The sequence below is a fragment of the Papilio machaon genome, chromosome 29, assembly GCF_912999745.1.
Source record: "Papilio machaon chromosome 29, ilPapMach1.1, whole genome shotgun sequence".
NCBI lineage: Eukaryota > Metazoa > Arthropoda > Insecta > Lepidoptera > Papilionidae > Papilio > Papilio machaon.
Window position 1 is genome coordinate 3,788,046 of NC_060014.1, and position 15,770 is coordinate 3,803,815.

Here is a 15,770-nt window from a genome sequence, read left to right on the forward strand (position 1 = left end):
TATATTAATTACTGTTTTACCTAATTTGTAAAAAAAGGCTGTTGGTCTTCCTAGAAATAAATAATTTAAAATACAAATAAAATTTCATTACTTTGTAGTAAAAACACTTTAGGTTGTTCTGTTGGTAAAAAAAAATCACATAATGTTGGACCCCCAATGCCCGTAATAAGTTTTTAGTATTCTTTTTTTTTATATTGAATAAGCTAGCTCTTGACCACGATCCCACCTGATGAAGTGGTCTTAAGATGGTACGCGCTTGCTATGTAAATGTCTATTCACTCTACTCTTGAAGGTGTCAACGTCGTATTCGGAGGGAAAAATTGACGCCGGCAACTTATTCCACACCTTTGCAGTACGCATAAGTAACGATGCTTCAAATCCTTTTCGTTCAAACGCGATTCTTTCCAAATAAGTTTAAAAACCATTGATTTGTAAAATAAACTCTGTCAGAATTAATAAAAGGTTTATTAAATAAAAATAAAAACCACAGTACAAAAAAAAATATATTTTTATTTACATTATTAAATAATACAATCAGTAATTGACTTTTCACAATTAAATTTATCAGTCTATTATTTTAATACTTTTTTTTTCTTTATCTGGAATTATAAAAACTTTATAATATTCCAAGCTATAAAGACACAAAGGTAAGAGGTTTTCGTGCATAGAAAATTACATAAAAAAAACATCACAGCTGCAAAATGAGAAGGGATTTTGTAACACTTTTCATTGACAGGGGGGCGCTAGTGTGCTGTTATAACAGATACAAAACAGTCAGATAACTTTTATCGGTCTATAATTTTTTTTTATTAGTCTTCAGACATTTTCGGCAAACAATAGGGTTTTTTTTTGTTTTTAAATGGTGTCAATCGAAAATCTTAAGTGTTATCAGTAGGTGTGTCATGTTTATGTTGGCATTGTCTGTGGTAAGATGTGTGGTGTTATATCATTCTTTTTTCCTTTCTTGGTTTTCTTCGGTTGTACTTTCATCTGTAAAAATATTATAACTATATAAACTCAATAATGTATTTATTTTAAAAAATGTAAGTAAAAAAATTTATCCTAAAGATAAATGAATGATAACAAGAGAAAATGAACGAGTGAACGATCATAAGAACGAATGATTGTAAGGTGGAGTTACCAAATTAGTGGCTAATTTAATGATCAAGTCAGTAGCCAAGTGAATGGTCAAGTCAGTAGCCAAGTGAATGGTCAAGTCAGTGGCCAAGTGAATGATCAAGTCAGTGGCCAAGTGAATGAACAAGTCAGTAGCCAAGTGAATGATCAAGTCAGTTGGCAAGTAAATAATTGAAAGAGGCAATGATCAATTGAATGAGAGAGTATACTATCTAGAGAGCGAAATATCAAGGAATTAATGAACCGAGTAGGTGATTAAACAAGCAAGTGAACGAATGAGTGATCAAGAGAGTATTTTTAATACAGATTGCCCTACACTTCGTTCGTGCAGAGTTAAAAATAAATAAAGTTAAAATATAACTTATCACACGATGTTAGTATAGTTTGCAAACAGTAAAAAAAATCAAATCAATTCAGTAATTAGTAATTTTACTTATAAATGCGAATGTTTAGCTGTATGTATGTATATTGAAGTTATCTGCAGAAGTTAAACGAGTCCTAGATGTAGAAGAGTACCTGCAAGAAGTAGATTTTACCTTGTAATGTACTTCTCGTACGTGTCGGTACAGAGATGAGTACCAGCCGAATGCTGCGCCGCATCTCTCGCAGCGGTACGGAGTCTCGCTCGTGTGCATCGCAACTATGTGATACTTCAGTTTAGCCGCGTTCTGCAACACGAGTCTTAACTCACTTAGAGAACTTCATCTAAGTACTATTGAAACACTGAGTAAATGATCGAGTGAGTGAATGAGTTGAGTTAATGACTGAATAATCAAATGAGTTATCGATTTAACGAGTGAATAAGTCAATAGAATAAATTAGCACAGGTGGGCACAGTTAATCGAAAAGTTAACTTCGTTAATCGTTAAAGCGTTAATTAAAAAATTAACTTCGTTAATCGTTAAAGCGTTCAATTCTCGAAAATTTAACGCAAGTTAAAGTTAATCGTTAACAGTTAACCATGCAAAAAATTATACATACTAATTTCACACTTATTGTGGCGACACTTGTTTAAAATAGTAATTTGACTATATATTCTATAACACATTAGTATTAGAGACAAGTATGAATGCATTATAGTATATTTCATTACGAGTGCGGAAAGCCTGTCACTGCAAAGAGTTAGGACAAATGTCTACCCGAGCCGAGGCGCAGCTGAAGGTGAGGGTTGACAGTTGGAACAAGTTCTAATGACAGTTCCGCACGTGCACTGAACAACTATTTTTAATACAGTTGCGAAAAAATGAAGCAATTTAATAGAATAATAAAAACACAATAAACTCAACTTACTAAAATGTTTGAAAAATGGCGCCAACCGTAAAAGAATACAAACAGAGATTTTTTTTGGTTTTCTTCACCCATTCTGGGTAGGCAAGGGGAACTATGCCCAAACGGCCGAGTCTTCAGTACATTATTTTTATTGATATGAAATGAAAATGAAATTTAATGAGATGAAATAAAATGAAACCTAACCTAATTCATTCAATAAAATCATTAAATCTGATATTGTAACAAATTAGGAGCTTCTTTTTAGCAATATTTGCATGAATCATAAAAACTTCAATGATTTTTTTTTGTATAAACTTCGTGGTTGGTTTTTTTTCTTTTTAATAGAAATTATTTTGTCAGTTGGGAAAGAGAACGCACGAGTTTGGAAAAGCTAAAGAAAAAGCACGAGTAAAAAGTGTTTTAATACAGTTGCTCAAAAAGGGATTGGAGGGTATTGCAGGGACGAAGAGCATTCGGAATGTGAGCTATTACATACTCTTGCTTTTATATACTCGTAATGAAATATACTATTTCGAACCTTCTTTTGATTTTGTCCTGTTGTTCACGTCTTTCCCGGACGCTCTGATGCATCACACTTGCACGCAAACTTCACATATATCAATTATCAACGCGTTCGTTTACCATTTGAGTCGCCGACAGTCGCCCGTCATAGCTGAACTTACGAGCGTGGCGTGGCGCGTAATTAAAACAAAATGACAGCACGTCTTCAAGTCTCTAATTTAACGATTAACGGACTTTTATTAACGGAAGTTGAGTTTAACGGAAGTTAACAAAAGCGTTAACACTTTTTGAAGTTAACTTAAAAGTTAATCCGTTAAGCAAAATGTTAACTTCGTTAATTAACGATTAACGGATTAACGAGTTAATGCCCAGCTCTGTAAATTAGTAATCGATTTAGTAAGTAAATGAATGAACAAATGGAGTGAACGATTTCATATGTGAATGAAGTCCATAAAATTAATGAGTGATCAATTTAGTAAGTGAATAAGCCGATCAAGTGATTGAAAGAGTCAATGATAGAGTGAACGAACGATCTTATAATCCTGTGTTTCGCAAAGTGGGCGATAACGCCCCTTTGGGGGTGTTTGAAACCTAGGAGGGGGCGATAAGGGGCCCAAAAAATGGGGGGCATTGAAATTAAAGTAATGAAATTGTGGTTTTTAAGTTTTAGGGCTGAATAAAAATTAGGATAATTGATTTTCAAAGGGGGCGGTGAAAGAAATACGTTTGACAATCACTGTTATAATCGAATGAGTCGCGTAAGTGAGCGAACGATCGAGGTGATCGATTCAATGTGAACGAGTCGAAAGAATGAATAGTGTAAGTGCATAAGTGATTAGTTAAGTATCGAGTTAGTGAGTGAATGATTGATGTAGTGACCTGGTAAGACTTGCCGCACACGTGGCAGAGGTTGTGTCGCGCGTCTTTGTCGCGGTGCACATTCTGCAGGTGCACGTACAGCGACGTGTGACACTTGTATGCCTGACACATACACACAAACACATACAACAAACTATATCTATAATCTTACCATATTAAGTTTGTCTTATATATATTTTATGTTTTTTTATGTATGATATATATGACTTTAAATAGCGTAAAAACACACTTCTTTGTAACTTCAGGATCTTAGAAATTATGGTATATTTTTTTAATAATGATTTTTGTATTAAAAAGCACTATACTTATGACACGCTTTAGGCTTTATATTGTCATACCATTAAACTTAGGTTGTGAGTAAATTTTAAAAAATGTTATGCGAGAAAGGGACAAAAATTGCAAGCCAATAGCAGCAAGGTACCGGTAGGTATCAACCAATGGCGAACGCGTTCGTTGTCTTTGGAGCATTTGAATTTACATACCACGAAATGTAATTCTAGATATTATGTTTACGCATACATAGATAGGCTAATATAAATCTTTCAAAAACGTATCAAATAGACGAAAAAATGACTTAACTCATATTTAAAAGAAGGTTCACTAATACACAGGATGTTCAAACATGCAAGATATCTACAAAATACAATGTCAAATGTTTTTAAAATACGGTAAGTGTCGATGTGTCGTAGTGTGGTATCACCTTGTTGCAGAGATGACACCGGAACTTGATGTTGTGCAGATGTTCCCAATCGATGTGGTCCCTCAGTCGTGTTTTGCTCACAAATTTCTTGCCGCACTCGTCACATGTGAAACTATCAAAATGAACTTAGTCGTATGAAGTTCATCCCAAGAGAAATATCACAAATGTACAGTCAGGGAATCTCGCGGTATTCCACTTTGAAAGCTACAATTTTAACTTTTCGTAAGCATTGAGACTACGCGGAAATAATAACCAATAGAACTAGGCTTTTTAATGTACGAAAAGAGGTCGGTCAGTATTATATGAATTGTTTTTTAAAGTGAAACTTTTATTACATCGTCTCAAATTTTTTGGTCCGTGTGTCGCATGTCGCGTGACGGTCGGCCGCGGAGTAGGGATAAAGTGAAAGGCGCTCGTCAGAGCAACCGAGGCCAATATAGCGGCGTCTATAGTTCCATCAGCTGACCGTGTAGTGTATAGACTATTACTCAGTTAAATATCTATAATGTGAAAAAAAGTTTCACTTTTACCGTGGTTTCATAAAACCACACAATCTTTTTTTTATTATTCCATGATTTGCGCAACTCACTGCTACCTAATTGGTTTATTTGTAACTTGTCCGAAACAAGGTTTTCTATAAGGAAACATCTATTTACGCCACAAGAAATTCACAATTTTTTCATCCCTTCCCTCGTCTTTGTCACAGCTGGTCATTTGTGAGAACCCCCTCCCCCTACATTTAGTATTTTCATTTCAATTCAATAATATTTTTAGTAGGTATGTAGTTAAAATTAAGTGTTGTGATATCCATTTAGATGTAAAATATTATATTTCGAAAAATTTCACTAGATTTGGGACTCCCCCCCCTCTTATTACACTACGTCGACCCCTCCCCCTCCCTTTAACATGCAACATAATTTAAAGACAACCCCTAAGTGGAACACCGCTGATATCCGCGACTGTACAAACAGAGAAGAGATCGACAGATCAACATCCATCTCTCTCCCCCGAGCGTATAGCTCCGTTATTCCGTCATGTTGCTATCTCTCTCTAACCTGAAGTCAGTCTCGGGCACGTGTCTGCGGGAGACTCTGAGATGTTGCCTGTAAGTGGCCACGGAGGCGAACAGTTTGTCGCACGGCGAGCAATGAAGTTCGCCAGAGTCGCGAGCCTGCAATATCACACAGTACTTACAGCGCCATCAGCTGCATGCGGCGGACAAACTTGATACTAACTATAACTAGAACGCATCATAAAAACAATAACAAAAATGTGAATCGTTTAATGTTATGTGTCGAGTACATTAACTTACAGTCAAACCTAGATAACCGAAAAACTAAGATAGGAGAAAAACCTCTAGAAGCGAGAAAAACATCGCGGTACCTTGGACTCTCGCTTATCCAGGTTCGACTGTAACACATACAAAGAATTTTGTGGTAGACTTCTATTAACCATGCCACACAATTTTACGCTTCTTTCATACAATTTCACATGATAAAGAAGAAAGCTATAAAAGCGAGAGTCAATTTTCTGTCCCATAGACCTACTTAAGCGAGAATCTCTGGTTAAAGAGATACCTTTATAAGCGAGACTCAATATCCTGTTCCCATACCCTCCATAGGCGAGAAAAGAGTTTCTTTAACCAGAGTATTAGACAGAAACCTCTATAAGCGAGAAAAATGACTCTCGCTTATCTGGAAAGTGTAGCACTAACCTTATGACTCCTCATATGTCTGCCTAGGTTGGACTTCCACTGGTACACTTTGCCGCAGCGCGGACACGGATACCTGTTCTGACCTTTGTGTAACACACTGCGAAAATTTAACAATATGTAGGGTAGGCAGAGAATACACTATTTGGGATAACTTAAACGTTCTTATTAAAGTTTTTTTTTTATTAATACAGTGAAATCTATTTAACTAAAACTTTGTAAGTCGAAAAGAAATCCCTTTCTCAAGATTAAAATATTCCCCACTATGTATTTAAAATAAGTGTTTAATATTACATAAATATGAAAACAGAACGTATAGAAAATTTCATTTTTTTTTTTTATAAGAGAAGGGGGCAAACGAGTAGCGGGAACACCAAGGTGTTCATCGACGCCCATGGACATCTGTAATACCAGAGGAATCGCAGATACGATACGCACCAATAATTCGATGACTCCTACAAATAAGGGTCAATGTGCAAACTAACTTTACAGGAGAGGCTCTTAAAGTTTCAACCATAAAGGAAAATAGACCACATATATCCCTTACTTCAGGAAAAATACACATTTACACATGTAAATGTGTATTTATGTTTAGTGCATGTTAAGTAAACTAAAAGGTAGCTTTTAATATAAAAAAGTAAAAATCAACAATTTGTTACTTTAGCCCTTATACGTAACACCCATCTAATTATTAATTTTTAAGCACAAATTAAAAAAAATAGTATAATTACTTGAGATGATATCTATATGTCTTCTTGGAGCTGAACATTTTACCACATTCCACACACTGCGGTCGCTCCGGGAGACGCTCACGAGACCGCGGAGCTCTGCGCGGAGCCCTAACCTCGCCCCCCACCTCCCCCACCTCACCCACCTCCCCCACCTCGCCCTACAAACACGCAGACAGTCACACACACAATCACATACAGACTTGAATAACTTAACTTTAAAAATCAAAAAAACCCAACTTGCAAAAAGCTTCTATCTCTCGTCTTCGTATTAAAACGCACTTTTTTTTATTTAATTTACCTAACACTTACTTATTTTAGTATATATACTCGAAAACATAGGAAAAAAAAGATTTGGCGATAAAAAAAATTATATCAAGTAAGATTTGAATTCGTTCTTTTAACTATATACTAGCTTTTACCCGCGACTTCGTCCGCGCGGAATAAAAAATAGAAAACGGGTTAAAAATTATCCTATGTCCGTTTCCTGGTTCTAAGCTACCTGCCCACCAATTTTCAGTCAAATCGATTCAGCCGTTCTTGAGTTATAAATAGTGTAACTAACACGACATTCTTTTATATATATAAGATTTAGAATTAAATCTCTCACATTCACTGAATGTATTTTATATTGATGGCATATGTCATATGACACTCTGAGGAAGAAGACAAATGTAATGACACCTCTCACATCAAATTTAGTTCACTCATTTAACCTGTAGACGGTCACACAGAAATTTACATACAAACAAACCTACATACATAAAAACTTACATACACAAGTCAGTTGGGTAAAGAATTGCAAATTAGTACCAATCACAGTTAAACGAGTTTATAATTTATCTAGTCACATTTCAAACTAACAAACACATTTGAGTCGAAAAAAAAATATAAAAAAAAACTCACCGGAATGTCTTTCACATCTAATTCTTCTAAATTAACCTCTCTCTGTATTTCTTTATCACAGACATTAACAATCTCATCTTCTAGAAGATTCTCTTCTCTCTGCGTATCTTCTGTATTCAAATCGGGCCAATTCTCTGAATCACTGATCTCATCAACTTTGATCTTATCCTTTTTTTTCTTGATTTTCTTTTTTAATCTAGTTTTATTCTTCTGTAAAAGAAATCGCTAATAATTTAGCTAAACAAAAAACTTATTAAAAAAAATAACAATCAAGAATGTGCTTAAACCAAAACAATTGCTTGACTTAAAAAAAAAAAAAAAACCATTTTTGTAGTATTTTTTTTATTTTATTCTATAGGCAATCAGTTAACACTCCATTTTCACAAATATTTTCTATCCAATTGTACTTTTCTATTAACTTTTCACATTTCAGAATCTCTGACAGACAAATTTATATTTTAAATTTACTATACTGTAAAAATCTATCTAAAATATACAGTAAAACCTCTATAACCGAGAAACTCTGGTTAGAGAGAAACCTCTAGAAGTGAGAAAAATATCACAGTCCCTTGGACTCTCGCTTATCATGGTTCAACTGTAATTATTACCTTTTTATTAGATTCCTTAGCGTGTGTAACATTGAGATCTCTGACAAATGTCTCTGGTTCACAATGCATCTCGTCTGTGGCCTCGCTCTTAAGCTTGTCTATGGGTATGTCATCGTCCGATTCCTCTTTAACTATTGTCTCTGGATAATTTATATTTACAACTTGCTCTATCTTAAGCTTTGGTTCCTTGGCTAAAAATAATTTTGATGAACCATTCTGTGGAACGAAATTAATCAAATTGAAGTGTTTATATGTCATATATAAAAAAAAAACATATTTCGTTCACACTATGTGTAACGAAAAATCACTTTAGAAACTTTTTGTCTGTCTGTCCGTATCTGTATGTCCAAGATTGGTCCGAGTAATTTCCAAAACGGCTGGACCGAATTTAACGGGACTTTTTTTTTATAACCGAAGGGGTCAAACAAACTGCAGTAACACCAAGGATGGCAGACTTTTGATGGAAGATAGCTATTGCATGTAGACGTTACACTATTTTTTGGATCCAACCCAGACAAAGTTGCCGGCAACGGCTTATATATTAAAATTCATACATATTGTATGACTTACCCCAAGCTTAATAATTAACTTAAAAGACTGGCAACACATCTGCAATCTCCAAGTATTGCAGACGTCCATAAAATGTCTCCCTCTAGCTCACCTGTACTTGTACATGTAACAGCTGCGTGTACGAGCGCTGTACTTGTGACTTGAAAATCTGGAAGCGATGCAGCGCAGCTCTGCACTCCCAGCACACGCGCACACATAGTGATGTATCATACACCTGGAAATTATTTATTCAGTTACTTATTACACCTGGAAATTACATTCCTTGGTGTGAATTTCCACAACAAGCCGAAATAACTGTAATTTTTGGAACGAAATTCCTTATCGCGCGTTGTGAAAGGGGGCTAGACGGAAAAAATTCTTACGAAAAGTTGTCACGACACTTTTTGCTATAGTAAGTATGTTAACGACGAATGAGCGCTACTTCACCATGGCAACGACGTGACAATATATAACGAAAATTCATAGAAATAAAATGTACTTCTTGTGAAGACTTAAGTTTTTTATTCATAGAATAAACATTGGTTCCTTCACTAATTAATTGAAAGGAACTTTGTTCCATCCGGGTGTCCCAACACACCTCTCAAGTTTTTGTTCTATATCCGTAGTTTTGGCTGTGTAAAATATTCCAGGTTTCTAACTTCAACATAAATTCAATTACAATCTTCCAAATTACTCATACAAAATACGGAGATACACAAAATTATGAACTCACCTGAATTTCATTTAATATTTGATGAAAAATATTATAGAAACCCGTCTCTCCAATAAAGAACAGATTCCTTCCTACACATAGACATGTTGAACAGAGATCCTCCATATTTATTATGTTCTGAATGATTTTTTTTTAATTTAGTTATTTTAATTTTTATTATAAATGTAGCTTGTACTGATTAGGAACTTCTGAAATTAATAAAAAATTAACACATGTAAAATCCAATTTATTAAATTGAAGTACAATTACGTTTGTTTGTGTATTTTTTATGTTTGGCGCAAATATAATAAATCTTATGAATTACATTTTGTTTAATTAAAGAATATTTCATGTATTTCGTACGTTCAAAATAACATGAAATCATGTATATTGTGAGGGACGACAACATTATTTAGTAGAATAACATATGGATTAGATTAAATTTTAAAATCTACGATACTTATTTATTGATTTAAATTTAATAGCAAGCTTCTGGTCGTTTTATAAATAAAATAAAAAGTAGCCGCGATTCGCCATGAAAATCCGGTTAAAGGATATTTTATTGTGTTTTTCGTTACTGTAAGGAAACCACATGTCTTTTTTGGTAAAGTAAAATATTATACCCTTTACTGTATTCACACGAACAGTACTCATCTTAGTTTTCGTATCACTTTCACTCACTTTGATAAAATAATAACATAGCTTTAGTACTAAATAACTAGAACAAAAGCCTGGAGTTATCTAACAAATTAGATTTTCACATATTTTACTTAGAATATTTTTTGTTTTTCTAATGTTTATAATTTTATACGAAATTAAAACGAAGCGTCCTTTTTCAACTCGTTGACAGTTTTGTTTGACAATTCATAGTGTTGTAAGTTAAAAAGATATTTTTAATTTAATGGGAGTATTATTGCCAACTAAGGATACGCCGAAAACAAAATATTTTTTGTATACTCTTTGGATTCTGATTTGTCTATTATTTTATTGTCATGGAGTCTTTAAAATAATAATATCTTGTATTTATTTTATTTATATTCTACAGTTATGGCGTACGTATTAATCAATTCTTCTACAAAATAGGAAAATAAAGTATGAAACATAAGATTCGAATAAAATTTATTGAAACTAATTATTCACAAGAACTTATTTACGTTTGAATTTCTTCCATTTTGTTCTTTTCTTCCTTGCTCTTCTTTTGCTTTTTCTTTTTCTTTTTATTGGGATCTTTCTGTCGCGTCATGTCGTTGTATTTGAGCAACTTTTTATACATTTTAAGCAATTGCTTCGCATCTTTCTTCATTTCCTTAGTCACTTTGCTTTCATTTGGCAGATCTTCATTTTCTTTGACCGGATCTACGTATTTTGTGGAAGCTTCTAGAGTATTATATTGTTCGATAGAACCTTCTTCTAAATTCTTTGCCGTTTCCATCTCTTCTGGAACTTCTTCGACTACTTTCACAATCTCCTTTTTAGAGTCTTCTAATTTTCTTTTAAGTTCTTTATTCTTCTTTCGCATGGCGTTTAGTATGTTTGCTGTTGTTAATACGTTTTTAACTTTCTTGCTATCCAAGTATCGATCTTTCCAAGATATTCCTTCTGCTTCTGCGACTTCCTTAGCAGCTTGTATTCTTTCATGTTCCCTTATTTCTTCGTCAGTTACAACATTTTCTCTCTCTATTTCGTCTATTTTAGCTGAGAGTGCTTCTATTTCTTCAGCCGTTGGTTCCTTGGATAATACTGAAGTACCATCTTCTCCATTACAAGAAGACTCATCAGAAAGTTCTAGAATTTCATAAACATCATCATCCACATAACTTTCTGGTAGAATGATTGTCTCTGGAATTGCATTTACTGAATTAACTGTATTATTTGTTTCGGATTCTCTAAAGAAATTTTCATCGGCGCCATTACGAAAATCCTGATTTTTCGTTTTCTTATCTTTCTTCGACTTCTTTTCTTTCTTTTTGTTCTTTTTCTTTTTATGGTCCTTTTTATTTTTTACCTCTTCATCGGATATGCAAACCACTTCGGGTCTTACGTCGGATGCTTCGACTTCAGAACTTTCACGATCAGATATTTCCCCGTCAGATTTTTCTGTATTTATCTTAGCATTTTCTATATTTTCTCCAGCTTCTTTTATAGTATTTTCAATTATTTCAAGTTTATCGTCATCGTCTTGTTTATTTTTCTCATCTAAAGACTTTACGACTTCAGTTATTGTATAATTACTTGTATTTTCTGTACATATAGTATGAGCAGGAATGTTATCATTCTGGTTTTGTATTATACTCTCGTCTTCACCAATTTTTTCTTCATTCGGTTTCATTTCTTCAGTAATTGATTTAATCCCACTTTGAGAATCTTGACCTTTATTTGTTGATGATTTTCCTTCATCATATTTATCAATTTGTTCATCATTTTTCAATACTATTTCAGGTGTTTTATTTTTCGAGATTTCTTCTGTGTTTTGTGTTCTTTCCTCTATGGACTTTTCTTTTTCTTCTCCGCTGCTATCTGAGCTGGTTTCGGAATCTTCTGTGCTAGAACTTGATACACTATCATAATTCTTTCTGTCCAAGTTTTCTAATAAATCCATTTTTTCGGTATCTGACAATTGTAATGTTATTTCATCATGATCGCTCCCTTCTTTGGTTTTGTTTTTTCCTTTCCTTTTTGATTTTTTCTTTTGTCTATCTTTTGTTACTTTTTGGGCTACATTTTGAGGTGTATTTTGTATTTTTTCTATATTCTTATTAGTGTTATCAATTGTCTTTGATTCTTGTTGTTTTTCTTTGACAGTTGTTTGATTATTCATTTGATTTGTATTAACTTTATTTGCAACTGTTGTACTGCGATTTAATTTTATTTTTCTCGTGTGTTTCGTTTGTGGTACTGTTATTATTAAATCGTTTATCTTTTTCGTGATTGTGTGTGTTTCTTTATTCGATACCTTACTAATCGTAGTAAGGTTTTTAGATGGTTGTGTTATTTCTGGAAAAAAAACATATTAATTCTTTAAAATAGAATTTTGTCTTTATATTAATAGGGTAGACAGACTTAACAAATATCACCAAGATAAGATCAAGCTTTTTAAGATTATTAAAGAAGTTTTTAGTAAATTGTTTTTTTTTCAAAGATCTGTCTTTTTGTTTTTTATGATCATTACAAATTATTATCAAGGCCAGAGACAAAAAGGAATATTTTAACAATGTTAACCTTTCTGCAACTCTTCTATTTTTGGCTTCTCTTCATCGCTGCTGATCTCCACAACCTCGGTGGGTTCCTCCTTGATCTCCACTTCATCATCAGACACTAGATGCTTCTCTGGTGCTTTGTTCTCTGTCACATCTGTTGAAGATGAATGATGTATGAATGTAGAAGAAGCGAGATGTGTTTCGGAGCCAGGCCAAATGGAAGTCCGTGGTCTTTGACTACCCCTCTGGGTTACAGGCGTGAATTTTGTTCAGATTCATGAGCTCAGTAATTTCACTTATTCAATGGAAACAATTAGAATATTACTTTATAGTATACTAGCTTTTACCCGCGACTCCGTCCGCGCGGAATAAAAAAACAGAAAACGGGGTAAAAATTATCCTATATCCTTTTCCTGGTTCTAAGCTACCTGCCCAGCAATTTTCGGTCAAATCGATTCAGCCGTTCTCAAGTTATAAATAGTGTAACTAACACAACTTTCTTTTATATATATAGATACTAGCTGTCGCCCGCGACTCCGTCCGCGCGCAGTTAAAAAATGGGGGGGGGGGGTATGAAAAATAGATGTTGGCCGATTCTCAGACCTACTGAATATGCTCACAAAATTTCATGAGAATCGGTCAAGCCGTTTCGGAGGAGTATGGGAACGAAAACTGTGACACGAGAATTTTATATATTAGATGGAGAGCGTCGGTGACTTAGGGGTTAAGCACTTGATTTGCAATCTGCATGTCCTGGGTTCAAATTACGCCAGGTACTTGTGTTTTTCAATTTACATATGTACATTTATCCGACGTTCTTACTGTGAAAGAAAACATTGTGATGCTGCACATATCTGAGGAGAAATTTAATGATATGTGTGAAGTCAACTCGCACTTGGCTGTGGTTGACTATGACATAGTCACTTGAGGTAGGCTCCGAGCCCCTCAATGGGGACATATAGTGAGCTGATGAAGTATAAAGGTTGTCAGATTGAAGTGAGACATACCGATTGTCTGCTCCTGCTGTAGTTGTGCTCGTATTGCTCTCGCTCGAGCTTGCAGCTCCAACAATTCCAGTACGGTGAGTCCAGCACGAGATGCCTTGCTCTTCTCCGCATTATCAGATGCCTCTGATGACGATTTACGTTTGTTTTTCGTCTTGGATTTGTGACGGCAGTGCTTGTGCTGTAAATACACAAGGATAAGGATTCATAGATTTTTTTAGTACAAAATGCAAAGGAACAATCACCTGATATTGTTAAAATAGTGAGTAATAAGCATCTAGAATATTCTTTATATCTAGATTTTATAGGTAGCTGTTATTCTGCTTTTTTAGTAAATTCAGGCGATCGCTTGCTCTCATACTATAACTTACTAATATTATAAATACGAATGTTTAGATCGATGGATGGATGGATATTAGAAGGTATCTCCGGAACGGCTCAACGGATCTTGATGAAATTTGTCACAGATTTAGAACATAGTCTGGAAGAACACATACACAACATGACGGGTGGGGAGCCGCGTCACCATCATTTTCTCCTGGGAATTCACATATATGTGCAAGTTGCACCACAATGTATTCCTTCATTGTACGAACCTCGGATACATGTAGATATGTAAATCGAAAAACACATTGGTACATTTTTGTTAAATTTTGGCAAATAATAATAAAAATTACTTTTTTCTTCTTTCCACTCCCCTGACTCAATATTTCTTCATCTGAAGATATGCTATCAAGTGATATTGTCTCAAATCTTTCCAGAGATGAAGCGCTGGATGTTTCTGTATCACTCGGTGGATCAGCTCCGTCTAATATGGCACAGAGACGCTTCGAACTGATGCCAAGAAGCTAAAACAGAAACAAAATTGTATACAAGTAGCAAGTGTAAAGACAAATGGCATAGAAGTAATCAACTTCCTAATAAATCTAAAGAGTAAAGTGATCACTACCTTTACCCATCTTCAAGTAGTAAAAACACACAACAGAGGATACAAAAAAAAGATATTTTCCCTTCCCATACATCGCTTTTCTCGGCGAATTCACTTAACCTTCCCATTAAAAAGGGTGGTAATGCGAAGAGGACTACAATTGACCTCTGGAACCCACATTAAGACTGGTAATTCCAACTAGTATTGGACCGGTTGGACAGGCAATGCAACAATATGCTGCTGCGGACTTTACCACTTTTTAAAATATAACGAAACGTACTCTATATTGACATCCTTACCTCCTCCGTGCATAACTCTTGTAGATCATTTAATGATATATGCTGAACACAATTCGGCGCCATGGCTTTCAATTCTTTAGCTTTAAGCACCGAAAATACTTGATGCATTAATTCCACTCTATCGTGAATGTAATACGTTAAATCACGATCTTGTATATCGGGAATAGATGCGGAAGTCTCAGGACGCTCCTCTTTTATTCTGTGTTTTCTTGAACGTCTCATTTTCTTGAATTTATCTTAATTTTTGTACTCCAATATATCTATTGTAACTTTTCATGCGACTATTAAGTTAATAATTTTAAAATTCACAACGTTATATGCAAAGACATTTGGATATTGATTGTTCAAATTTGGTAGTATAATATGTCATTGCCAACTGTCAAATTGTAGTTTTGTTTTGATTAAAAGGTTTGTGTTCAGAAACTTGAACAATTGTCCTTGTCACAACTTCTACTGTACATTTCCTCTTAGTACAAAGCAATTTTATGAAACAAGACAATATTAATAAACTCAAACAACATCTTTTTTTGGAAAACTTGCAATAATAAATAGGAAATAAGTTTTCTTTCACTAAATTCGATTTATTCTTACAGTAACGTTGTTTTTAAGCTAGTTTGTGGT

The 15,770-nt window shown here is 34.3% G+C and overlaps 2 protein-coding genes across 2 annotated transcripts; both read right to left on the bottom strand.

The window, feature by feature from the left end:
* Positions 1–837: 837 nt before the first annotated feature.
* Positions 838–10,521, bottom strand: LOC106710870 (zinc finger protein 184-like). Its single transcript, XM_045685240.1, has 12 exons — positions 10,345–10,521; positions 9,743–9,930; positions 9,122–9,244; positions 8,461–8,676; positions 7,853–8,062; positions 6,950–7,107; positions 6,222–6,318; positions 5,563–5,678; positions 4,508–4,619; positions 3,808–3,909; positions 1,674–1,805; positions 838–990 (listed from the first exon to the last, which is right to left on the bottom strand). The coding sequence occupies exons 2-12, from the start codon at positions 9,845–9,847 to the stop codon at positions 907–909; spliced, it is 1,455 nt and encodes a 484-aa protein (XP_045541196.1). The 5' UTR covers positions 9,848–9,930; positions 10,345–10,521; the 3' UTR covers positions 838–906.
* Positions 10,522–10,871: 350 nt separating this feature from the next.
* Positions 10,872–15,539, bottom strand: LOC106710862 (restin homolog). Its single transcript, XM_045685241.1, has 5 exons — positions 15,150–15,539; positions 14,600–14,770; positions 13,926–14,103; positions 12,941–13,072; positions 10,872–12,715 (listed from the first exon to the last, which is right to left on the bottom strand). The coding sequence occupies exons 1-5, from the start codon at positions 15,369–15,371 to the stop codon at positions 10,872–10,874; spliced, it is 2,547 nt and encodes an 848-aa protein (XP_045541197.1). The 5' UTR covers positions 15,372–15,539.
* Between the last annotated feature and the right edge of the window lie 231 nt (positions 15,540–15,770).

What these genes read in the sequence shown, in the direction of transcription:
- LOC106710870 (XM_045685240.1), bottom strand. Translation starts at nt 9,847, where the DNA reads ATGGAGGATCTCTGTTCAACATGTCTATGTGTAGGAAGGAATCTGTTC. An exon ending in GACATATGAGGAGTCATAAG is followed by an intron (nt 5,679 to 6,221) that starts GTTAGTGCTACA and finishes GTGATATTGCAG; the next exon opens with GCTCGCGACTCTGGCGAACT. An exon ending in TACGAGAAGTACATTACAAG is followed by an intron (nt 991 to 1,673) that starts GTAAAATCTACT and finishes ATATTTTTACAG; the next exon opens with ATGAAAGTACAACCGAAGAA.
- LOC106710862 (XM_045685241.1), bottom strand. Translation starts at nt 15,371, where the DNA reads ATGAGACGTTCAAGAAAACACAGAATAAAAGAGGAGCGTCCTGAGACT. An exon ending in GGAGTGGAAAGAAGAAAAAA is followed by an intron (nt 14,104 to 14,599) that starts GTAATTTTTATT and finishes GTGTATTTACAG; the next exon opens with CACAAGCACTGCCGTCACAA. An exon ending in AATAGAAGAGTTGCAGAAAG is followed by an intron (nt 12,716 to 12,940) that starts GTTAACATTGTT and finishes TTTTTTTTCCAG; the next exon opens with AAATAACACAACCATCTAAA.